This window comes from Gasterosteus aculeatus, chromosome 6 (genome assembly GCF_964276395.1).
Source record: "Gasterosteus aculeatus chromosome 6, fGasAcu3.hap1.1, whole genome shotgun sequence".
Classification (NCBI taxonomy): domain Eukaryota; kingdom Metazoa; phylum Chordata; class Actinopteri; order Perciformes; family Gasterosteidae; genus Gasterosteus; species Gasterosteus aculeatus.
In genome coordinates this window covers 2,036,240-2,062,834 of record NC_135693.1, presented here as the reverse complement: position 1 = coordinate 2,062,834, position 26,595 = coordinate 2,036,240, and the positions used below count along the sequence as shown (strand labels likewise).

Below are 26,595 nucleotides of genomic sequence, written 5' to 3'. Positions count from 1 at the left end.
AACGTGGGGCCGGTACTGGCCGGGTCGGGGGCATGGAACGTGGGGCCGGTACTGGCCGGGTCGGGGGCATGGAACGTGGGGCCGGTACTGGTCGGGTCGGGGGCATGGAACGTGGGGCCGGTACTGGTCGGGTCGGGGGCATGGAACGTGGGGCCGGTACTGGTCGGGTCGGGGGCATGGAACGTGGTGCTGGTACCGGGGGCATGGATCGGGGGTCGGGGGCATGGCTGAGAGTCTCGGAGCGGGAGATCGCTGCGGCGGCCCAGCGGGAACGGGAGAACGCTGCGGCGGCCCAGCGGGAACGGGAGATCGCTGCGGCGGCCCAGCGGGAACGGGAGATCGCTGCGGCGGCCCAGCGGGAACGGGAGATCGCTGCGGCGGCCCAGCGGGAACGGGAGATCGCTGCGGCGGCCCAGCGGGGCGTCTGTTATTCCTCTGGCCAGGGCTCCTCTTAGGATTTAGCAGATCCCGGAGCTCGAGGCAGGCGAGCTGATAGCCCCTGGGACCGAAGATGAAGTTCGTTTTCCGCTGCCAGAAGGGACTCCTTACGTCCAGGTAGTCCGGACCGTAGTCTGGCAGCGGGTCTGCTGAGCCCTTCTTTGGTCGCGTCATTCTGTCAAGGAGGCGGGGTGGAGAAGGCAGGACTCATACGCAGACTTGCGGAAAACAAAAGGACTTTAATAGTCAGAAGCTCAAAAAACAGGAACCGGGGGAAAAGCACACAGACGAGAAACTACGGCGATCCAAGACGAAAGACATGCGTGGCGAAAGACAATGACGCGACCAGTGACACAGGAGATACACTGCTTAAATACACAAGGGAGGTGCAGGTGATTGGACACAGGTGGAAACTATTAGAGGAACACAGGGGATGACGAGACAAGGCAGGAAGTGAAGTTACCCGGGGACACGAGTGGCAGAAAACTACAAAATAAGACAGGAAGTGAACCACACCGTGACAATTTTCTGCATGAACCAGCACATAACAAGGTCATTTTGTCAGGTTTTAAGCCTTGATTGACTTGAGTATATCTCCAAATATGGTCATACATGTAAGCCTGAAAAAAACACATGTTTAAAAAATGGCGTGAATGCAGGTCTCAGAACTGACTGTTTGTACAGGCGACGGAAAATGATCATTCACAGACGTAAAAGTCGTATAGAAATGGCAGACTGTTCATATCCATGCAGAAAAACAAGAACCAAATCTTTTATGCAATAGTTGTCAGTAGGTGGCGCTATGACCATCAGTTGATATAAACATGCAGAAGTCCTCAAAACAACTCCAATCAAGCATGTCAGAAGTTTTGACGAAGTAAAGTCGTTTGATATGTGAATCATGTAAAATATCCGCCACACCACGTCCGTTCAATGAAACTGCAAGCTTTTAGTAACTTCTCTTTACTACGTTCTCAAGATTGTATTGAACTCATTTTGAACTTGATCTGTTAAATTCCCAAGAAGAGAACGTTAAATGCGCCTGAAAATGGCCAAAGAAAACTTTAGTGGACTTTCTGGTTAGAGCACAAAGTTCCTTTCTTAAGTTAACGTGTTATACATGTTCCTACCTAGTTTGGTACATTCAGGTCCAAAGCAGCTTCGACAAAATTTTGTAGGGGGCGCTAATGAGCCAAATTGCAGCTCTGACGTTTTAAAATAATATCAGATAAATACAATTTGGGGTTCAAACATTTTCAGCCTTTTTAGAGCTTCAAAAGCACCTCACAGCAACGGATGCGTCTTCATGGTTAAAGTATAGTGCCTAAAAATGGCGGAAAGATTTGAGAAAATGTACAACAAGTGGATGTTTTGGTAGATTTCAGAGCATGATCATTGGTGTGATACATGTTCACAATTCATGTGCTTTGTGTAGGTAAAACGTCGCGCTGGGGCTGCTCTTTTAAAAAATGGTGGGGGGCACTATTCAAGAAATTTACACCGGCCAGGGCAAAAACCAAGAATAATGGGTTGCCACGGCAACAGTGTTTCACAAAATCAAAATTCATGATGAGGCATCAAAGTCGTATGGCTCTCCTTAAAAAATATGAAAAAAACTCGATCTAGTGATTTGACTAGGCAGAGGACATCAAAGTGTGAAATATGTATTTTCCTTTTGCCACCATCACACGTTGATTATTTTGGCATGGACATTTGTTCAGGCCTGAACTGACATCTTGGATAATGCACCTTGGAATTACGTCTTTCTTTCTTTCATGGTAACATGCAAAAAAAAGGGCGTGAAACGGGAACCACGCCGAGTCATGGACATTCAACGGAAACTGACGATTTTTTATCATTTTTCATCTTTACGGTTTAATGGCATCCTGAGCAAATTTTCACTGTAGAACGGCAAAAAAAACAACTCAAAAAGCATGGTTATGGTTTAGTTAGTTGTCACCATTTAATGTAATTTGAGTATCAACAGCAGCAAGAGCTGAATTGGAGCTTTTATTGGAGGAGCAGTTCATAAAATGTACTCATGTAAAACAAACATTTAGGAATGTAATGTCATCTACAGCAAACTAAGAAGGAATAATGCACAGTTATTTAGTGCGTTTGTTTAAATAAATGAATCGTCTTTCATTCGTCTGGATTACAGCAAATTTCAAAGGCTCAAAATCAACCAGGATTTTAAGATTTGTACTCACAACATTGCTTAAATCCCAAAATGCAGGATTGTGCAATTCCCATAATGCAACTCAGTGTTATTTACTCCCCGCTGTACACACAATATACTTTACAACTATAACCCCTCCAGTTTCTGACAGGCTTTCTGCAACACTTTGTTTAATCTCAAAGCATGAATTGATCTTTGGGTTAAAGAATTGGTCAGTAATACTTATTATTCTGACATTGTACTGTAATAATTGTATTGTTCATGTTTCCAGGGTTCAGTCCCAGCCTTGTCAACATCCACATCAAACATCCTCCAGAGGCCTCTGTCCAGGTCCACCAGGTGTCCCAGCTTGATAACTATCAGAGCAACGGGCACCAGCTGAAAGATTCCCAGTCCGGCTCCTCTTCATCCACCAGTTACACCTATCACAACACGCAGAGCAGCCAGAAGATCCAGCACCACGGCTACAACATCGTTTACCCCGGCCAGCATGGCTACCAGGTCCCCCAGTACCAGCCCGTCTCCAAGAACACTCTGGGCCGCTGCTTCCAGGAGACAGCGGGGAGTCAGGTACAATTTCACTGTCTACTTAATGTTGGCTCAACAAAACTAAACAACCTCTTAAGAAACAAGAAAAATCCGTGTAACCTCGTGGCAAATTAAATGCATTTTCAAATCAATTTATTTGTTTAGCCCAAATTACAAATTTGCCACTGAACATTCAATCCATGTGACATGAATGAGTCATGTATTGAGACTATTAAGCAGAATACTGTTAGAAAACAAACTAATAATTATTAATAATAATAATAATTACTAATAACACCATCAGTGGTTGTAAGAAAATAATATATAAATTGAGCATAATCAATATCAGTGGTTATATTGTAACCGCAGTGTCGGCAGAAAAGAGGCACCACAACGTCTAGATAATAATAATAAAAATACATATTATCAAGTAATGTCAAACAATCAATGGAGCCTCTCAATAAATGGGGGGAGTATTTAAATTAGGGGTGTGCCGTGTCTTATTAAACATGATAATAGAATAAGATGTGGCTGCCAATATAAATCTTAAAAAATGTATCATGTCGCATTATTAACATTAGTGTCTACTTTTGACACACAGACTTCACATTTTGTTAATATTACGACTACGTAAAGGTAAAGCACTAAAGCGAATAATTGAAAGCCAATGTATTGTAATCAGGGCAGCTCAAAGGAATAGAAGCACTCATTCATTTATTTGCAAAGAAATGTTCAATATGTCCCTCATGTCCCTCAATTTAAGAACATACGGATTGTGTCTGTATTGGACATCAAAAGTGCTACAGTATATTCAGGACTGGAACCATTCATATTGCCCTTCAATTGCTCTCATAATGCAGCTAATGGCGCTAACACCGCTAAAGTTCAAAACAAAACAAAACAATTGCAAAAGTGCTGGCAGAGCTAAGCGTGTTTAGCTGAGAGGGAATGGAGTGTGTTGGACAGAATTACCTGCTGTATGTGTGTATGGCAGCGGCCCTGAGCCAGCACGGCCACCAAAGCACCGGTTGTTCTTCTCACTGGGCCCGAGCACCGAGCCGAGCACCCACGTGGTCGGATTACATTCTGACAAAGCAGTTCATGCAGTACTTTTGACCAAAATGTGTTCAACAAGATTGGACACATTGAGACCGTAGTGATGAATTGAACTCAGACACAGACACTGTGTGGCCGTTTTACATGACTCGCTGTAATAACTGCTGTAAAAAGACGCATGTTTATATCAACTGATGGTCATAGCGCCACCTACTGACAAATATGCCAGTAAGTTGGATTGTATAAATACTTCAATCCAAAAGCTGAACTCATCAAAAGGGTTTGTCTGATCTAAATATACGCAAAAAAGAGAGAGACAATAGTTTCCAAATTGTGCTTGTACGTGGAGTTCATCAAGAGTACAGTGAATTATTTGTGCTGGTTCTAGAGCCAGGCTGTAATGTAAAGTAGTTGAATGCGATGTGTAGTTTTCTAAATCAAATCAATCCCCCAGCATGATTCATACCATAGCTGACGCCACATTGGCTTAAATGCATTTCTCTGAAAGCTTTTCATTGTTTTTTCTTCATGGATGTACACAGTCATTTCTCCTGGACTCTTCCTGCTTCCAATCACTCAGCAGGGATTTTCCGAGCCGGCTGCTCTACCTGTTGCTTTTGAGGAGGTTTCATGCAGATTGTAATAGCTCTACGGGGACAATTGTGATATTAGTATATAAGAATCAATTGTGAAATGGTGCAATACTTTGGTCTATGACAAAATGCATTTATGTCAGCCTCGGGTGCACCTGGTGTTCAGTACTAAGTAGTAAATGTTAGCATGCTAACACATGAAACTAATGTGGTGAGCCTTGTAAATGTTTAACATGATTGTTAGTATTCTCACTGGCATGTGGACAGAACAATCCGGCATTGTAGGACTTTAATTAAAGTTCCTCACACAAAACTAGTCACTCCAATAGTCAGTAATCATGCATTTGTATGTTAGGTACAAAGCTGGTGTTCACTGCCCAGCAGTATGGAAACGTTAACATAAAATGTAGTATTTATCTCGTGAAGATCCACAATGCTGAGTTTAAGTGGAGGTCATCAATAGAGTCACAGGTCACATTAACCAGGTCACATTTGACATTAATATAAGGGACTGTGAATGCATGTATGGTCATCCGAGCGATCAGACATACAAACACATACATTGTCCGTTCCTTTTTTCTCTCACTGTGCACACCTGTACGTGTCAGTGTGGGAAGGCTCTGCCAGGTCTCACTAAGCAGGACCAGTGCTGTGGGACCATCGGGACTTCCTGGGGTTTCCACAAATGCCAGAAGTGTCCTAAAGAAGCCTGTAAGTATGAATGTTTTTTCTCACATGGTGATCATTTTTGGTGTTTGGGAACTTCTTCATGCCTCAAAACATTTTGTGTGATTGTGTGTGTGTGTCTGTGCTTTTACACAGATCATTTACTTAGCGTAACAGTACATGTGTTTGTATATGGTTTGCATCGAGTTAGCAGGTTCAAGATGCCAGTGAGGTTCAACATCATAAATTCTATAAATATCACACTTTTATCACATCTCATGGTAATTAAAATTACCATAAATTGCTGTTAACGAATTGTATTCTTTGACAGCATCATGAAGGAGCGAGTCCTTTGTCCACATTCGATTCATAGATTGCTAATTATATTTCCTTTAAATGGTTATTTTCATCATTGGGTGGGGGCTTTTACACAGATCATTTACTTACCGTAACAGTTCTGATCTTCATTCACAGCATGAACACACTTTTTTTTAGCTGAAGCATTAAACTCAATAAAATAATTTCTATATATTTTTGGTTCAAAATATTGATTACTTTAGTAAGTAGCTAGTAGTAGTTATTAGTAGAATATTTTACTGTATCATTCATCCTAAGTACAGTTCAGTGTTTCCCCTAGGTTTACGACTTGCATTACTTTATTACATTACAGGTGATTTGGCTGACGCTTTTATACATTGCATTTTTAACCGGTTGCTGTTTTCACATTTTTGCCTGGGGAGCAATTAGAGGTTAGGTGTCTTCGACGTGGGACATGGGACGTGGAGCAGCCGGGGCTCATACAATTCCCAGTGCACCCACTAAACCTTCCGGAGAGGAGGTGGCGGGGTCGGGCAAAGTTTGGGGGGGTGGTTTGTCCGCTCGTGCATTCTGTCTGCTGGTGCGAGCGCCACGTGTCGGCTCGTGGTAAATGAAAATCGTAACATTTTTTTTTTTATTCCAGAATTTTGGGGCGGATTAATTTCAGAGCAGGGGGGCGCCCCACTGTCGTAATGGTAGAGGAAACACTACAATTAAAGATGGCTGAGGGTGTACTTTTAATCAGAGGTCCCCAACCTTTTTGCTTCACGGACCGGTTTCATGTTAGACAATATTTCTCGAACCCCGTCTTGAATAATCACGGCGAAATAACCGGTGGGGGGCACTGTGGGGCCCCGTGGTTGGGGACTACTGTTTTAATCAACTAAGCCGTAGAATATATTCTTTATCTATTATCGATTTTTACATGTTTACTCTCAAGGTTAGGGTTAATGACCACAATAGAAACTAAATATCTTCTAGATCCTTCAGCAGTGAGGTATTTTTTATGTTCCTATGCAACTTCAGGTTTGTGGTCCTAGTATGCATCTAAAATATGACAAATTAGTTTCATCAGCAGTCACTTGTGCCAGTTTTATCCCACATAAACTTAGGACACACTGAGGAACTATGCAAGGAACATTTTAGCCTCAAAACCATGTGTCCTTTCTTCTGTTCTTCTCAGGAATGGCAGGGGCATGAATTCAGACCTTTTCTGTGAAATAGACCATTGTTCCATTGGGACACTGGTAGCTGGTAAATAGATTGGCTTTATTGCTCAAACAAACATTGCTTTGTTCTTTCCACAAAGCAAAATTACAATCTGCTTGCAGGTATTTGGGTACCACCTTCCCACCGGAGCCTTTGTCCCGCATTACTGCAGCGCCCGATCCCAAGCCTGCAGCCGAGAGTTGCAAGACTTGTTGCTCTGTGGTTGGTTCTGAATGGCTGACTGAGCAGCATGCAGGAGCCTTCTGTGTCTCTCTGTTGTTCTTATCTCTGTCTCATGAATGATTACTTGTCTTTCTTCACTGTCTTCATCCTTTCCTCACCTGCTTCTTAGTCAATTGAGTATGACCCATCATTGCAAAGTAATACCAGATGTCGTTTAAGATGTTGTCTAGTTGATTGATTTTGCATTGCTATTCATGCTGTTGATGGATGATGGAAACTTCTAATTGTTGTCTTCCTTCTGCTCATCGTATATCAGCCCACATGTTTCGGGGTTCGCCTCACCGCTGTCATTGCGTCGTTTCTCTACACGCGGTACACTACTGGCTAGACAGCAGACTGACATGGTCAGCGACAAGCTGTACGTTATGGAGCATTTAGCCTCTAGAGTGAGATATTTCCTTGAGGTATTGGTGGAGACCACAAACATAGCTAAAGGGCAGGGCGCTTCAGTCAAATCAACCTGCAGAGTGATGCTTTGTCAATGTTGTGTTGACAACTTGTTTCTGCTGCAGCCAAATACATCCGATGTTGCAGGTTTATCTTGGTTATTTGTTTTTCATAACAGTATAGGCAGAAAAATTGACAGAATATAACGATTATACTTCTGATTTGTCCCACAGTCAAATGCGGGTCAAATACAGGGATGTTTCTTTGCTGTTCAAGCTCAGTTATTGCATCCTTTTCCATCACATCCACACTTGTGAAGCTATACCCATCACAAACCCTAACTCCTGGCTCTAACTCTTCATCCATACCACGAAAGTCAATAGTGAAACGTGTATCTCCTTCTCCTCATCCTTGTTATCACTATCTTGTGCACATGCGGGTCATGCCCCATGTCTCAAGTCGAAGTGTCCCTGAGCAAGACACCTAACCCCTAATTGCTCCCCGGGCAAAATGTAGAAAAGCTATGGGTTAAAAATGTAATGTAAGTCGCTTTGGATAAAAGCGTCAGCTAAATGACCTGTAATGTGATGTAAGGAGTTGAAAGCCTTGCAAACAAAACCCTCTGACCCGAGTCGAGCCCTGACGATTGTAGTGTAAAGGAAGCCTAGGCTTACAGAAAGATGTTACATTTTACTGGGTAATAAACTATGCAACAAACACAAGCCAACATTTATGAGGTCATTTGGATATATAGAACCTTCCTACTTGCAGGCAAACCATATAAAACTTGTGAATCAGACTGTGACGAATGAACCTGTTACTCTGCAAAATAAATGTGTTACACTCTAGAATTAGGGTGAGACAACTATACCAAACCAGAAAACATTTTCTAATGTATTTGCATATTACTGTTTAAACATTTATCAAATGTCTGAATACATGACTGAACGTTTTCTCCTTCCACTTTCTTCTTCCCTCATCAGCTATTCCTCTGATAGATTGTCCTCAGGGTTACCGGAGAATCAACAGCACTCATTGCCAAGGTAAGGAACTAGTGGAGGAGGCCTTTTCGAATGCTTCACTTCCTCTTTTGTTGCTTTCATCGTTGTCAGAAACCATGCAACGCTATTTAAAGCTCTTTGCAAAGTAGTAGCTCTCTAGTAGGGCAATACGGTGTTATAACTATTGGGTAGAACATCTTTAAGCAGCCATGTCGAAATGGGGTCTAAGAGAAGGAGATGGCTGGGATTTATGAAGGTCGATAGGAGAAAAGCTGTCTAAACATATTAAGTTTGAATTAATAATTATTTTAGAGAGTAAAGTTGATTTTCAAAATTCTTATAATTAAGATTTTTAGAATAAGGACCTGGGATACGCAATAAAAAATGTATATAGTGTTTTCCAGGTTGGGTGTGAAAAACTAAGAACCACTCTTTGAAATGAGTTATGATAAAGTTTGTATATAGAACTTTACATGAGTCAAAGATGGCTGCTACTCCACCCAAAAATAATTTGGGGAGTTTATTCATTTAGGATGAGGTATTCTTCATGACACAGCCAAGTTTCTTAAAGACAAAACAAAATGTGATTATCTTGAATTCAATTCATGTTGTTTTGTACAGCCCAAAATCGCAAATTACAACTTTGCCTCAGAGGGCTTCACAGTCTGTACACATACGCCATCCTCTGCCCTGAAGCCCTCACATCGGCGTTTGAGCAAGCATTGTTTCGTAGAAAGTGACATAATTGATTTGCGACGGATTTCGCAAGAGTAGTTTTTTTAAGATGTTTAATTATAATTAATTACAGCTAACTTTAAGGACTTCAAGTTAACCAGCTAAGTCAGAATCGAATCCAAGAGAGATCCAAGTAGAAGATTTAGACTTCGAAATTGTAGAGGTCAGTTGATCAAGGTTGATGGAAGAGAAGGCATCCAAGCAGGCATCGGGGCCCACTGCTGCATCCAAGGTTCCTACATCAGAGGACAGGTCGGCACTGGTTGAAGGCAGGAGACCATCAATTTTCTCTTTGATAGTCAGAATCTTATCATTGACGAAGTTCATGAAGCCGTTACTAGTGAGGTCCAAAGGAATACACGGCTCGACAGAGCTGTGACTCTCTGTCAGTCGGGCTACAGTGCTGAAGAGAAACCTGGAGTTGTTTTTATTTTTCTCTATTAATGATGAGTAATAAGATGCTCGTGCATTACAGAGAGCCTTGTTTTATGTTTTAAGGCTGTCTTGCCAAACTAGCTTAGATTCTTCTAGTTTGGTGGAACGCCATAACCGCACAGTTTGAAGGTTTCAGGGTTACACCAACCAACCATTCTTCGTTCCAGAGGAGCAATAGCGTCCAGCGCCACTCTCAAAGAGCCTGTAGCAGCATCGACAAGATGATCGATCTGGGACGGACCGAAGTTTTCACAGGTGTCTTCTTGTATCTTGAGACAGGACACTGAACTTAGAGCAGAAGGAATAGCTTCTTTAAATGAGGCTACAGCATTATCATATAAGCATCAACTGTAGAAACCTTCGGCAAGAGGAGTAGATTCTGGTCAAGTAGGAATTCAAAGGTTATCAGACAATGGTCCTTCAAGAGAGGGTTCTGTGGAAAGGTTGTTAAATGTTCTATCCCAATACCATGCACAAGAATCAATTCGAGGGCGTGGTTAGAGCACCAAGTTGGTTTTTGTACTCTGACAGAAACCAATTGAATTTAACAATGAGAGAAACGAAGTGCCAAGGCTGTCGTTATTGATCACCCACTACAATTACCATGTCCGTTCTAAGGAGCAAACTTTGAAACTGTGAAAATTCAGAATAAGGACCTGGGGCCCTGGACACTATTACTTTCTATGGTCAGAAGCCGTAGTAAATCTTTAGAGCTCTGAAACAGCCTGAAAAGGCTTCAAGAAAAAATGGATTGTACTTTAAAAGACGTTAAAGGTAGAAAAACAAAAGACAGGCTGAATGTTAAGATTGATTGTGAGAATAAATACGTTTTATTAATAAAATGTACAGAAGAAACTTTAATAGCTGTAGAATAAATACTTGGACCATTTTACCTCTGAATCTGTTTTACCTCTGAATCTGTCACGGGGAACTCTAGGTGAGGATTCGGACGCATAGTTAAGGTTCAGTAGAAGTTTTTAATGTCCAACAAAAAACGCAGGGACGACCCTGTAAACGTAAAACTTCTCTGAAGAGAGATGAATGGAAAATGCTCCAGCAAAACTGAGCGAGCGGATTAGGAAACCAAAGAAAAAGCCAAACTCTCGCTTACCGAGGAAACAAAAAAGTCAATCTATTGAAGGCACTAAACAAACGTGAGGAGCTGTGGAACTAGAAAAGGTACACGACCATCTATGGAGATCTCAAGGTGGCTCAGCAAGAGCATAAACTGTGACCTGGGCTTGAATGCTTCCTGGGGCGGGTGTGCACTGCAAAAGGACATGACACACTGGCAGTACACATGAGGGAAGTGTGGGAACACGATCAGGAATCAGGGAACACAGTCAGACTGGTGACACATGAGGAGGGGCCAGGAACCTGAAACGAGAGGAGGGTTAATTATCAAAATAAAACAGGAAGTCACAAAACAACAATCGAGACGGGACAGAAGCCCAACTTGACCTACAGGTGTGACAGAATCAGCATTAAACCAAATACCAAATTAGCCAGTGTGCATTCAGTGTCCTCTCTCAGTCTCTGATCGAAAGCAGATCTGTTATCTGAACCAGAGATTCTTTGTCTAGAATTGAAGTCACCGTATTCACTACACACCTAATACGTCTGTATCATGCCTTACAGTGTGTTAGACTAGTACTGGTTTTCGGTTGACATCAGGCTTAAGACCAGTTTAGCCTATGCTTTTAAAAGGGTGGAGTAGAAGAGCGTCTATACCAACGCAAGCTGTCACCTTTACTAAAGATCTGCAATAATCACCAAAAATGAAGTAAAGTGATAAATCATAAGAACTCATGTTCTCATATGTAGGCCTAGGATGTGGCCATGTAGCCCATGCCAACATACAATAAAAGACCTGGCTTTGTTGAGATTGTCTGTCCACTGCGTTTCAGAACACAGGACGGCAAAGCACAGACGCACCACACAAATAAGCACTATCCATCTGAGAAAAAATCATAATACTTAATGATAATGCAAATAGAAAATTTATACATACGTTCTTATCTGATATCCTGTTTTTGTTTGATAGGGTAATGCATATCTTCAATAAATAAATACAACCTGATGCTGGAGCTGCTGCAGGTGAAATTGGGCGAAGGAAGGCGATAGTGAGAGACAATGTGCCAAGTTTCTTTGCTTTATTGAAAGTAGTGAACATGTCTCTCCCCCATCTTGCAATGTTAGGAAATCCTTAAAAAAATCCCTAGAGTGACTGTGTTTTGTATTTGTTGATTTACAGATTTCGATGAGTGCCAGCTGCAGGGCGTGTGTCCTAATGGAAACTGCCTGAACACTGTGGGCAGCTACAGGTGCATGTGTAAACCAGGCTATGTCCCTGACCCCACTCTCACCACTTGCATAAGTAAGTCCTAGAATACAAGATTCCTTTCTGTCATCATTTTTTCACTGATTGACATCCAAACTTAGAGCCTCCAACTGTTTAGTTTTAGACAGAGCAAAAATCCTGAATGAACAGAAATGAAGCTATTATATTTGCATACCGATGTCTCTGCTTTACTCATGCAAAAGCTTCCCCATGAGTGTGATATTCACCCTGGACTAATGAAAGATGCACAGTACTGATAGGAATGCTGCTTGAAGTGAAATATTTGTCCGATGCATTTAGAAATATTGCTTGGATGAAAGCATGGTGTTTATCGGATTCCCCTTCAAGCTTGTTTACTGCAAAGCAGATCATGACGCTAAACCCAGTATGTGTCACGCACGCCTCTTATATGATGAGAGGAGAGGAAGAGATAAAGTAGAACATCAGGTGAACACAAATAATTAATACTAATCAGTTATCCTTGATTGACATGCTGTGAGCATGTCTTTTCCGTGCTTACATTTGTTTGTGTGTCTGGGGCAAGTGGCTATTCATAGTGATAAAATTGTAATGTCTGTGGCTGTTGACTTAAAGCCATATTTATATTAGAAGTTTAAAATCATACTTTCTCAATCGTCAAATAGTGGTCATTGTGGGGAAAAAGATATTGCATACACCTCTGGTACTTGTTCCCTAATGTGGATGCTAAACAGAGCATACATTTCCATCACTTTGCATTCACATTCAACGGTATTTTGCAGGCTTTGATATTCTGGATAACTGAACTTAGATTTCAAGCCGCATAGGACATCTTCCTGTCTTCCTGACATTGAAACCTGGTGCCTCAACCAGCAGATATAAATGCACTTAATTTGCATGCTATTTGTGAGAATTTGTCTAACATTCACTTAGTTGATTTATCGATTCGAATCGATTTATCGATTCTCAAATATTAATATCGATTCTCAAATATTAGCAATGCCATCATGCAAAAGGGGCCAGCAAAAGAATGCAAAGGTCAGCTCAAATAATTGTGATTAGTCATATGTATTTTGCCACTGAAATTTGAGACGCTGCAAGTTCCAAATTAAGGCATCCATCCATTTTTTATCAATATAAATGAGCTAGCCTAACGAGCCGTATCAGCTATTGTCTCGGCTGTTTTTTCCTGGACACATGGATGAACTTTGCTGTGCTACGTTCAGGTATCCCATCTAAGCACTACACCCGTTTGAAAGGCTTCTAACTGAATCTCTTTAGTTTTACTTTTATCTTTAACTCTTAATATGTATGTTCACAAATTAGCCTTACACAAACAAGTTCATATTGAAAACTAATTTCAAATCACCAGGACACATTTAAAGCACTGCATCCATTTGAGTCCATCTTTTCTTTGTTTGGAGTTAAACTAAATCTTGACTAGACTGGGACTTCTTTGTGATTAAAAGCACATGACAGGATGCTACAAGCACCGTGCTGTTTACAGCACAGAGACTAAATAACTGACTTTTTCTCTCATCAAACTACAGAGACATGTTCCTTTTGTTTTTAGTTCAAATGCAGTATGTCATCTGCTTTCTATTCAGCAGTGGCTCAATCTACTCACTGCTATGAAGGCCAGACTGGCAGAGTGCTGGGGGCAGTTTTCCTTCTGACGGAACCACTTCTGCAGACAAAGCCTTCAATGGAGTTCATTGATTTATTAGCAGTCTGATCTTGGCCATTTTAGCCAGAAGGTCTTATGTTAAGAGTCTTGGTGATTTCAGACTTCTTATTTATCCATAATCATCTTTTGGAATTTCTTTAAATATGTGTTTATGTTTCCCTAGGACTCTGCCTTGACATGACTGTATTTAGACCTGATACACCAAGCTGTAAATCAATATTTTATGAACGTGGATAAGCAGTATAGAAGATGACTGACAATGTAGCCTTGTGGCTCGACAGGGGCACTCACTTCATTACATTACAGGTCATTTAGCTGACGCTTTTATCCAAAGCGACTTACATTACATTTTTAACCCATGGCTCTTACATTTTGCCCGGGGAGCAATTAGGGGTTAGGTGACACTTCGACATGGGACATGGGGCAGCTGGGACTCGAACCACCAACCTTGTGGTTCCCAGCACACCCTCTCTACCCCGACTGCGCCACGTTTTTTTTTTGGTTGGTCTGTGAGTTGGTCCAATACTTTGAGTAAGGTTTGCAATAGATCCACTGTCTCTATTGTGTTGGTATTGGTAATTGGCACATGTAAGCATTCAAATTCGTTAAACATGTCTGGTGGTTTCTGCAGAGCCACAGAACGGATTTTCGGAACTCGCAGATTCTCTAAATGGTTTTCCAATATTTCACATTCTCTGGCAAAAACAAACACCAAAGCTGACCACGCTTTATTCTTGGCATAGGAGCCCCTCATTATCAAAAACGTATTTTTTTATTTTTTAATATTTTTGGGGGGCAAGCCTGTACAGAGCTGGTGCAGAGAGCTGCCTCGTTACTGAGAAGAATCAGTTGTGTGTGATTCCCCAAAAACACGTTTGAGATGGGATGTCGGACAATTCAATCAGATGTTACGGCGGCGCTCACTGTAGAGACACATAGTGAAGCACTCTGACGACTCCCACCAAACAGCCCAAAAACCCAAACTGAGCCAAACTCTCCTGCATGCCCTCAATCCCAGCTATTGACTTTCATAGTGCATGAAGCATTGGCATGAAAGGGATATTTTCCTACAACATGACTGTGCTTTGGGTGTGTTTTCTGTGTTTAGTATTGACTTCAATTGTTCAAACATTACATGTCATTTAGCTGACGCTTTTATCCATAGCGACTTACCATAAGTGCATTTTAACCATAAGGATACAAACCCAGAAACAAGAAAGTGCAATTTCATGAAATAAGCCGATTTGCAACTTGCCATAGATAAGAGCCATTATAAGTACTCATTTTTTTCTTTGTGCCACCACAACTTGTGGATTTCCAACTTCTGTATGTTAACATGTATTTTTCTCTACGCATTGGTGTTGGTTTAGGTTTCTTGAAGGAAAGGTTGCTTTGGTGAAGGGGACCGTCTTTATTTCTCCACTCTTCGTCCTCTTTTCCCCCATCTATGTTTTCTTCTACACTCTGGTGCACTACTGCCCTCTTCTAAACTCTGCTTTAGCCAACACTGCCATCCAAGAGGAGAAAGGGGCTTGCTTCCGTTTGGTCAGCTCAGGGAGGCAATGTTTGCACCCAGTATCTACCATGCTGAGCAAACAGCTGTGCTGCTGCAGTGTGGGTAAAGCCTGGGGCCCTCGTTGTGACAAATGCCCCCCTCCAGGAACAGGTAAGGCAGTCCGACAGTTATCCCGTCATAATGACAAATAACGAACCAAATCCAAACTTAATTAAACTACACTACACTAATTAAACACTGACGTTTCCTGATAAACTAAACAGTTACATATTCTTATATCTAATAGATTGATTTTTCCTTCAATAACCCTTTTATTATTTTAAATTAAATCACAGCAAAATCTCTTGATTTACATACAGCTGTAATAAAACAGCCAGCTTGTGTTTTGCTAGATACAGTGAATACACCTCGATGACACAAGACAAAGCACAAATAGTGGACATTTCTTCAAAGGTTGATGGCAGAAAAAACCCGGCTGAGATAACAACGGCTTCCATTGAGATAAGCCACGCCCCCTCTGCCAATGATGCAACGCAAAAATGTGCTGTGTGTGTGATAAGCAGGGCGCTAGCTGGGAGCTAAGCTAACGTCCACATGGCATGTCACGTGTGGCTACGAGCGAGGTATTGCTCGGAGGCCGTGTTTCTTTACCACTTGTGTTCCTTGCATAGTGAAACCCCTGTTTGTAGGTCTCTGTGTGGAGGGACGGGTGCTTTTATAAGCAAATGAGGACACAAAAGAAAGAAGACTCAAAGCAAAGCAGATGTTAGCTGCCTCGGGTTTGGTGTCCAATCAGTCCGTTGCTGCAGGGATCGATTGAGGAGGATGAGGACTGTTGGGTTTCTTGGTGGCACGCAAGTTGTATCCAAGGGGGTAGAAGAAGTTTTCCTTCTTGGTGAGCTGCTTGGGCCAGAAGTGGGGACTGGGGGAGCCGGACTTCTCTGGAGCAGCTACAAAATGGTTGTAGGGGCCTGAATCCTTAATCTTGTGGCCAGTCTGGAAACTTGATTTGAAGAGGTTGTCGTCAGCCTCTCATTGACGCTGGTCGGAAAAAAATTGATCTGAGGTCAGTCCGGAAAGGGAGTTGAAGAGGCTCTGTTGTCTCATCCTTAAGGCTGGCGTATGCTTCTGCGACTTTACGCACAGTCGCGACGACGCACTCGTTTCAATTCATGGTTCAAAAAGTCTTGCGTGTGTTGCAAAGCAATTCACCGCCAGAACAACAGGTGGAGTAACGTTTTTGTTGAAGACGACCTAGTGAGTGACATCTTTGTGTGTGCAAGTTGTAGGTTTGTTTATTTATTTATCATAGACTTTTTTTGCCCCGTGCATCGCCACTCCTGCTTTTCATCGCCGTTTTTTTCGCCGGAAAGAAAGTTTGATAGAGGGAACTCACGCCAGTGTGGCTTGGCCAATCAGATCCCAGGGCTGTTTCACCCATAAAGAGAAATCACACCTAGGTGTGATGGCACATTCCTTTCGGGGGTTTTATGTCCTGCAGCAGAACATCTGGAAGTCAGCCTTGGACCCCGTGCAGTCGGACTCTAGTTTGTCTGAACCCGGTGAACCCCGTCTCCGGACGTGATTGCATCACGTGATTGCATGCAACCTCACGCTGAACCCTTATTAACCCCAATGCGTCAGTTCATATCAACGACAACAATGGAGAACGCAAGGATAATGTGCCTGCTGAATGTGCTAACAAGTCTACAATGCGTACTACGGGAATATCGTCAGTTCTTTTCGTTTGTGTACGGCGCGCATGTCGTATACGCATGCTCCTGTCTTCTCCTTCCGTTTTCTTCAGTTGTCAATTCAGCGGAGTCAATCGGATTGACTGGGTTCATGTGCACGCAATTTAAAAAGTGGGTATGTGTGAAACATGAACCTGGGTTCAGGCAAACTAGAGTCCGTCTGCACGGGGTCTTGGTTTTACGCTACGGTGGAGCCCAACAGGAGCGAGGCGTCGTCTCAGCCAAGGGCTGATTACAGAGGGGGTCGCTCAGGGAACGGTGCTAGGTGGAGGCATAATTGGCCTCAGCTGCAGTCAATGTAATGAATTGTTTGTCTCCCTGTATTTAATTAAAACAGTAGTGGCGAGCGTTCCAAAACATAGTCAAGAAGAGGGATCTGGATGCCGGGAGCTCAAACACTGCTGCAACCGTGATAAATAAAGCCGTTAAAAAGTTAAACACTCGTGGTGTAGTTCATCTACCTGGGACCCCAGAGAACCAGCCACGTTACAGGTCCAGTCAAGAGTTCATAAAGTTCATTATTCACAGAGGCTGTAGTGTCTGGGCATACCGTAAGGCAGCATCTGGGCAGATGACTTTAACTAAACTACTGACATTTATACACACATTTTAAATCCTAGCAAGCCACTGTAACTACTACTAATAATATGGTGGTAACGTCTGGATCATAGTATAGTTACTGATTACAAAAAATTAAAATTCAATAAAAGAGGGACAAAGAGGAAAAGAAAACAGAAACAAAAGCACAGGTAAGGTTTAGCTAGTTTAGTATGGTGGTTGTGTCATGGATTACCTAACTATTAATCTGCCTCACTGGCCCGCTGGGTCAGTGGGTACGACCCAGCGGGCCAGTTTCTGACCCCTGGAGGTTGGATGTTGAATGCCAGAATGAAAAACTTCTGATTCAAGCAGCGGTAGTTTTTGAGAGTCTGGCTTTTGGTGGTGTGAACATTGAGTCTCATTCCTGTATGAAAATCAAATCTGCAGCGCCTAGTTTGCGACCCAGGTGTGACATTTGTTGGGAGAGTTGAGCAGGTTCTGTCAGGATTGGGTAGGAAGGCAGGACTCAAACGCAGACCTTTAACAAAAAACGACTTTAATAGTCAAAAAGGCAACAACGCAAAAGGCCAACGGGCAAAAATACACACACACAGGAACCGGGGGGAAAAAGGCTGGCAGGACCGAGGAACATCCAGGACAAAAGACAGGGACCATCCGTGACAATAGACAATGACGCCACAAGTGACAAACAACACACACTGCTTAAATACACTAGGGAGGTGCAGGTGATTGGACACAGGTGGAAACAATCCGACAATCACAGGGGATGACAAGACAAGGCAGGAAGTGAAGTTACCCGGGGACACGAGTGGCAGAAAACTACAAAATAAGACAGGAAGTGAACCACACCGTGACAGGTTCAATATGGAATTCATGCAAACAGGCTGTCACCACGTGAGATTGGGCAGCTTAGGAGAGATTGTTTTTGGGCCCTCTGTGTGTCCTCTGCTCCGTAGCAGGCTGGTGGCGGGGGTTTTATGTCCTGTAGCAGCAAGACATTCCAAAATTCAGCCTTGGTTTTTATGCTATGGTGGGACCCAAACACATCTCATCTTCAACCGCTCTATCTGGAGTCAGTTCACAGGTTCCACAGTTAGGGGTCCCAAACTTCCCTTTCCTCGGCCACATCTACCAGCTTTGACTGGGGGACCAAAAGGTGTTCCCCGGCCAGTATGGAGATAGGATTTTTCCACCTAGTCCTGGGTCTTCCCCAAGGTCTCTTCCGACCTGGCCGTGCCAGGAAAACCTCCCTAAGGAGGCGCCAAGGGGTATCCTTACCAGCCGCCCCAACCACCAACCCGGAGTAGGCAATTGGTTTCCTGCCGAGAACTAGGGCCTCAGATTTAGAGGTGCTGATCCTCATCCCGACCGCTTCACACTCGCCTGCTAACTGCTCCAGTGATATTTGGAGGTCACAAACGGACGATGCCATCAAAACCACATCAACATCAACAATATTCACGTGTTTAATATTGAAAATAATTGTTATTTTGTAGGGTTAGTAGTTTTACACTTCTTGGTTTCACTTGTATAATAGCACTATTTTTTCATTATTTTATAGATCATTTCAAAGGCATTTGTCCGGGTGGAATGGGCTACACTGTTCTACCAAATCCACCTGTCAATAAACCAGTCATCAAATACCAGAACCCCAATGACCCCCTACCCCCTCAACCTCTGCCAACGCCAGAGAGACCAGTGGAGGCCTTTGGGAAACCGGAAGGAATTATACCAGGTGAGTTCCTACCATTCAACATTACCGGTGCATGTTCAATGTATTTAGCATAAATTGATGTTTGTGGCACACATAGCTAAACTAAATTAGCACAAGCTCTTTTGTGTTCGTTGTTGCTTAAATGTTTTTAATACAGACTTCTTCAATCAAATGCCAACTAATAACTTTGGTGCAGTTTCAAAGTTATAGCATCAGTTTTAGACTGTCACCTTGTTTTACTTAAAGGCAACTTAGACCAACTGGAGTTGGAAGGAATGGCGAGGCATTGAATGTAGTGTTGTTGTGACATCAGGGGTGTGTTGCTGGCATAGAGTCTCTGGTTGAATGAGAACTTGTTTGGTGTAATCTGTATTCCGATCAGGCTGTGACAATGTGGGCTACCGTAGGCCTAATTCTTACTTGTTACTTGTTTCAACCAAATGTTGATAGTCCCAACAGTATTCCTGGATCAAATCACCACATATTAAACTCCTGTTACCTCCTGTTTTGTCCTAGACATATTCTTTCTTGATATTTAAGGTAGACCTTTGTAGTGTTTAAGGGACCAAATTACAAAACATGTGTCCTTTGGTCTTCAGTCAAGAATTTTGGTTTCATCATTAGAACATTTTTGGTTTGTTTATGTCAGAGTATTTAGAAAGCTAAAACTAAAATATTCTTTGAGGCAAGTGTTTAACCATAAATACTGTAAGCTATAAGATGCTAATAATGTAGACTGACTGGGTACGATACAATATTCACTCCCCCGCTTGCAAAAGACCAACAGCATGTTACTCTATCTGTAGATGAGCCGTAAATTGATTTTTGTTTCTTAATTTAGTTGAAATTGCAGTAATCTATATTCAAGGAATTCAGTGCTAAACAATCCAGAGCTGCATCTTCCGCTTTTTACCGCTGCTCAAGGGACCATTCAGGAAGGCCTTGGGAAGCAATAGTCTCAGAGACGAGCATCACTCCGACCTGTTGCAAGAACAACTTCTTGAGAAAAAACTTTGAAATGGTGTTCTAGAGTTCTTCCCTGGTAAATGCGGCTAGGAACGGAGAGCTGAGAACTCAACAAATCAACAAGAGCAGTAAAAGTGCATGAGAGTACAACACAAAATTGCCATTTGCCAGGCCATCGTGAATCTTAAGGACTCAAGACATTTGATTTATGTTCATCATTTGAAGGAACCGTCCCATTTCAGCTAAAAATCAACTCATGCCATAGTCTTTTTTTCTATCGATGATCGAATTTCAACAGTTGGATTCTTGAGATACTGAGACTGATCAATATTAGTCAGCTGTGTCCTTCTGGCATGGTTTTAATTGACTGAACATACTGTTAAAGACAAACACCTGTGAAGGATTGCATTTTGGTAATGCGGAAGAAGGTCGTTGAAAAAATAATTGCAAGGAATGATTAAGAAGGAAATCATGTGTATTCAAACTGTCGCCTGGTAGCCGCACGCATATCGGCATGAACAGAGGAGATGTTCTCCAAGCGTTTTGACCTTATCTCAACATGGGAAGTGGGTTTGTGAACTATTGGATGACAGGAATAATAATCACAGAATAATTATCTTGTAAACTGCCCTCATTGATTGATTATTTAACCAAACTGTGCAGACAAAAGGTGTGATACTGTGAGAAAAATATCAAGTTCACAGAGTTGCCAGCTATTGAACACACTTTGCTAAAATTAATATAGTCCAACAGTTATGAATGAATTCAGGTATGAATGGTAACGAGAAAATAATAATCACTTTTAAACAAAAAGACTTACATTTCAGGGTTTTTGTTTTTGTTTGTCTGTGTTCAGTAGCAACAACTGCACCAGATCAGGTAGGTTGAGCACTGTAAACAGCAAATACTGTCTCTAGCAGTTTGCATGCACACAGTAACTCCCCAGCCGCTGTGGCATTGCAGTATACCCTTTGCATCTCAAACAGCAATTTTGCTGCATGACTTTGAGCTGGTTTACACGGAGCAATGTGAAAATCTAGTGTTTATATTAGTGTAATTACCAGAAAAAGATTTCCTGCACAATGTCAACAAAAGTATGCAGACAGAAGTCTATATAGAAGCGGCAGTCGTTGTTTGCTGCCTGGCTTGCTCGCTGAGCTCTCCATTATCACCCTGTGCTTAAATATCAGGCAGTTGCGATGCATTCTGAATGCTGATCCGCTTCAAAGCACAACGCTTGTATTGCATGATAGATGCAGTGTACAGAGCTGAAATAATAAACTGAACGTTCTCTATACGGTCCACCAATTCTGTGTCCCTTGTCCATTCAGTATTCTTCTCTTTCTTGTCGTTGAAGGATCTGGTAGGTCCTATGGTTAGTAACAGACCAGTAGTTGAACCTATCCAGCCTCAGCTTTCGCCCGGTGTGTCCACTGTCAGGATTGAGGCAGCCTTCCCAGGTGTCTGATTTACTACCCTACGAACCTTCTGGTTGGCAGTTTAGGACATCTCAGACACAGCTTGTCAAGCTAAAAGTACACATCACATGGTCACCTGCCGTTCCGCTGTAACATTGGAAAGCTAACATTAGCATTATTTCAGCAAAAATGGGCCGAAAACATACATCAGAAAAGCCTCTATGGTGTGCCTCAGTGTTTTAAGTACAGCTCAGAATGACAAATGAGATCACTGCTGACAAGTTTAGTGTGATGTCCTAAAAGGCAACCTGTACTGTGTACTGATTAATTGTTATTAATCAATGTATTTATTCATTCTTTTTTCCCAGATCAATGCTATTTTCAATGCTATTCATGTATCTTCTTTAAGTGTTGAATCATTTCAAGCTACAATCACGTTTTCAGAACATTAGAGCTTTTTTACTGGCGATGCTGCCTATTGTCAGGGTTTTGTGCAAAGCTGCATATGTTCCTTGGTTTCCACCAGTATTAGATAAAGTCAGATTGATATGTATATAATCATCGATACATCCAGGATTATTACTTTTATTGCACATATATATATATATAAAATATACCCATGCATTGGCAAGGGAGAATCATTTGGCTAGATATTCAGTGTGAGCCATTCACGCAGCTCCTTTACCTGCATTCTCCCTGAAGGATGGTCCTTGTCCTTCTTTTCAAAGGCACATCAGTAAAATGAAATCATAGGGCGTACAATATGTCCGCTAACGCTACAACTTTTTTGCTGCTTGATACAAAATGAATATTAGAATACAATATATATTACAAAAATAAAAAATGTATTTTTTGTTTGTTTTTAGTTTTTTCAAATATCGTGCAGCTCTACTTTTACCTACGCTGTCGTCATTTCATTCACTCAACCTGCAGATTGAATGATACCTGCATTCTCATGTTTACGGAGAATAAGTAACAGGGGAAAATTCTATCTATGTCTATGAATTCAAATTGAAAAAAGTGATTTTTTTCCATTCATCAGAAGTTGTTGAGAGGAGCTCTCCTCCTACACCAGTGGAGATCCTCCCATCTAATGCCGGCCAGGACATTGCTCCCACCCAGTCAGCTGGTAAGACATTGTTTTCTCTGTATTCTTGTCTGACATACAAGTTCTATTCTAAGTTAGTTAACAAGTGAAGCACAGCTGACAGGTCACATGACCATCCTAGCAAGTTGGCTTTCTAACTGGTTAATTAACAAGCTGAGCAGCTTGATTGCTAAAAGGTTGGGGACCCCTGGTACATACGACCCATTACTACTTCTAACACTGCTGCTGTGATAATATTCTCTTTCTTCTGACGCAGAGGTGGATGAATGCCAGATCAACCCTTATATTTGTGGCCAGGGGATTTGTTACAACACAGCTGAGGGTTACACCTGCCACTGTGATGAGGGATACCAGCTGGATGACACCCAAACCACCTGTGTAGGTGAGGAATCACTCAATCATTCATATCCTGTATCCATAGATTATTCATATTAGGCCGGTATTTTACAGGACTGACTCTGTCTTTGGTTTGTGCGTCCAGACGTAGATGAGTGTTTGGGCAGCACGTCTTTGTGCTTTGGCGGTCGCTGCAAGAACACAGAGGGCAGTTTTCTGTGTGAGTGTCGGCAGGGATTCCTCGTCACTGAGGAGGGAACCAGTTGTTTCGGTACGTACCCTCAACTCACGCTCACATCCTTCACACATATTTATATTATTCACATGCTGTATATAATAGGCACCCTACACTTGCAACAGAAAGGGATGCAATGAGAATGAATGCTCATCCTTCTCAGCCCTCCAAAACGGAATATGTTTCATTCATATTGAATGTACTTTGCGTTTTCCCCTAATTTGCACATCACCTGGGAAATAAAAATACTTGTTAAATCCTTCAGTTTAAATGATACAACCGGTCTGCTAGAAGGGAATTAGAGACAAAAGCTAAGACTTGCCCATAGTGTCCCAATGGCTGCGTTGTTCATTACACACTACGAGGAAAAGAGACGATGTTGATCAGCTTTATGATGATTTCGCTATCATCTTTAATGAAAACAGTGAAAATTGTATAAGCAAAGAAAATTAATTACATTTAAGAAATGTCCAATTCTGGCCCATTGCACCACTGGTCAAAGTGGTGAAACTACAAAATAGGACGAGACATAAACCCAAACCGTGACACCAGGAAGCATTCTGGGGAACTGGACAGGTGTGGAGCAGCAGGCCTCAGGTGGCCGGCACAGCAATTCAATTCAAACCACCCCAAATCACACATGTGGAGTGTTTCACCGACTGCTGCAGAGGATCTGCCTGTCTGCACTGCTGCTATGATTATATAGAGTTAAAGTACTTAACTTTGAATATTTTATTTAATTATACCATTTCATTTAGTTCAACCTTGAGGTTAATCAGCTGTAATGCTTGGGATACCCGGCTTTTAAAAATAACCAAATACGATTAACCAGAGAAAGACAAATATACGGAGGGTTAGACTTGTTGACTTGCATCACATTCGCTGCGTTTTTAATGTAGTTTTCATGGATTATGTATGTATTACTGAGTTCTCTTTTTTTAGTTTTCAGAAGACTCAAATCTTTTTAACACTTTGTGTTTTCATCCTCCCATTCACACCCACTCATAGTCTCTGTGGGGGAGATTACAGTGACAGTAACGTTCACACACAGCGTGGTCACAGCTTTGGGAGCTATTTGGGTCAATGCCTTGCCAACGGCACATGGACACCAACGAGCCGGGGATCGAACCGATCATTTGATTTAAAGACCAAGTTTGAGAGTCTGTTTATTTCCACTGCGAACTGAACGTCCCATGTGCCCAAACACAACACTGTTACTATTACTGTCACACAAATGTCTAATAGGAGAAAATGACATTTTGGACAGACATGGATGTAAACTTAAAAATGACTGATTGGCGGAGGGATACGACCATGAAGCAGCAATTTACTTAATCAACACATTCACATGAGCGTATTGATTAATTCACTGCAGCTAGTGTACTGTTCAGCAGGTGAACTGTACTGAACTGCATTGTGCTTATGTTTCTCTCAGATATAGACGAGTGCCAGGATCAGCGGATCTGTACCAGAGGCCACTGCCAGAACACTGAAGGCTCCTTCATCTGTCACTGTGCACCAGGCTTCAGAGTGTCCCGAGCAGGAGACCATTGTGACGGTACGAGATGATCTTACTGCTGTACACACGTCGTCAGGACCAGGCAATATTAGTAGGAATGATACACACATCATGTAGCTGTGTTTGCATGTTTGAGAAATGATCTTGAGCAAATATCAGCCAATTGATTTTACAATTTAGTTATTCAATTTATGCTAAAATAAAATATCTACTATCATAAAATGTAGTAGTAATAGACGGCGGGTGCTGTAATCATCATCGTTCTTTTATTATGATAATAAATTATAAAGAACTGTTTTACTGTATACAACAAAATCCGCTATGCTTTTCTGCTCTCCTTTAGATATCCCTCATTTCAATGCTTCGTAACCATTTCCAACAAAATTGTCTTCCTTCATTAAATTAAAATTACAGGAAAGAAATCCGCTTTCATTAAAAAGCAAATTCCACCTCTAATGCATTTCTGTAATTTGCTGCTGCCAAGTTAATCTGATTATGTTGGTAATGCTTTAAATGTCTGTTTCAATGACTGGTATGTGTTTATTCCAGATGTGGATGAGTGTTTAGAAGAACCCGGTTCCTGTGAGGCTGTAGGGGAGTGTGTCAACAACATGGGCTCATACACCTGCACCTGCCCCCGGGGGTACCGACAGATCAACGGCACCAGCTGCAGAGGCGAGTGCTGAAGCACGCGTATATCCTCTGGTCACCAGACAAGATTTAGATGTCACACACACACACTCACACACACACATCCTCCTCTCTGCCTCCCTCCTCCCAGATGTTGATGAATGTGTGGAGGAACCAGAGTTCTGTTCGCCTCACGGAGAGTGTCTGAACACAGAGGGATCATATCTGTGTGTGTGTGAAAGTGGATTCACTGCCAGCCTCGACACACCCTCCTGTGATGGTAAGATTCACTGCAAAGGAGAGAAACACACACACACACCGGTGATGGGGTTTCATTTATTAAACTTGCTTTTGAACGGCCGACCCTGCGGTTGGCGGGACACCCTCTCTGCTCCACGCGCCACTCTTGAGATCGTCACTGCAGCTTTTGAAGAAATGTCAAGCAAACAGGAACCAATTCATTTCTGAATTTCTATTTTCAATAGTGGATTCATCCACATTTGGTCTTCTGTTGTGTTTGTGGCAGCAGCGCAGCGAAGGTCGGATTGAGAGAAACTGCATTGTGCGTGTGCTTGGTTATGACAACATGTGTCTGGTGGACTGACAAACAGACGTGTATTGTACATGTGCATGATGACATGTACTGACGTATCTCCACAGTGAGGTTATTCTTTGAGGTTTTAAGTCTGTAATTGGGTATAAATATTCATGCTCTCCACAGGATGAATCATAGCGCCTTTGGTGATACTACTTTTTTGCACTCCCATCATCAGGTCAAAATTTCAGTTTGTCGGACATTTCATTTGTGAGCCATTACGTGCAAGAATGAAACAGACATCAGCCTCTGCAGTTTGTGTACTAAAAGTAACCCTATAATAAACATATGATGCACATGCACCTGTTAGGAGGGAGATTTGACCCAACACACAGAGATCACACAGGACTGATAATCTGTAGAAGGGATTTTAATGACGGGGGATTTCAATGGAAGGGGGACAGCCGGGTGAGGACGCCAGAGGAGGGACAGCAGAATCTGGACAAAG

At 42.2% G+C, this 26,595-nt stretch overlaps 1 protein-coding gene across 5 annotated transcripts in view; it reads left to right on the top strand.

Annotated features, from left to right (window-relative positions):
- ltbp1 (latent transforming growth factor beta binding protein 1) overlaps positions 1-26,595 on the top strand; it is a 68,474-nt gene that overhangs the window by 25,470 nt on the left and 16,409 nt on the right. Inside the window, exons 7-20 of one of the 5 annotated variants that reach the window (XM_040178509.2) lie at positions 2,889-3,187; positions 5,403-5,505; positions 8,601-8,660; positions 12,043-12,165; positions 15,297-15,461; positions 19,188-19,361; positions 21,163-21,185; positions 21,664-21,766; positions 22,767-22,853; positions 23,089-23,214; positions 23,314-23,439; positions 24,839-24,961; positions 25,472-25,597; positions 25,704-25,832. In XM_040178509.2, the coding sequence (XP_040034443.2) occupies positions 2,889-3,187; positions 5,403-5,505; positions 8,601-8,660; positions 12,043-12,165; positions 15,297-15,461; positions 19,188-19,361; positions 21,163-21,185; positions 21,664-21,766; positions 22,767-22,853; positions 23,089-23,214; positions 23,314-23,439; positions 24,839-24,961; positions 25,472-25,597; positions 25,704-25,832 (1,767 nt within the window). The remainder of the gene's footprint in view (positions 1-2,888; positions 3,188-5,402; positions 5,506-8,600; positions 8,661-12,042; positions 12,166-15,296; positions 15,462-19,187; positions 19,362-21,162; positions 21,186-21,663; positions 21,767-22,766; positions 22,854-23,088; positions 23,215-23,313; positions 23,440-24,838; positions 24,962-25,471; positions 25,598-25,703; positions 25,833-26,595) is intronic. The other 4 variants (XM_040178512.2, XM_078104627.1, XM_040178510.2 and 1 more) reach the window with 4 other exon arrangements.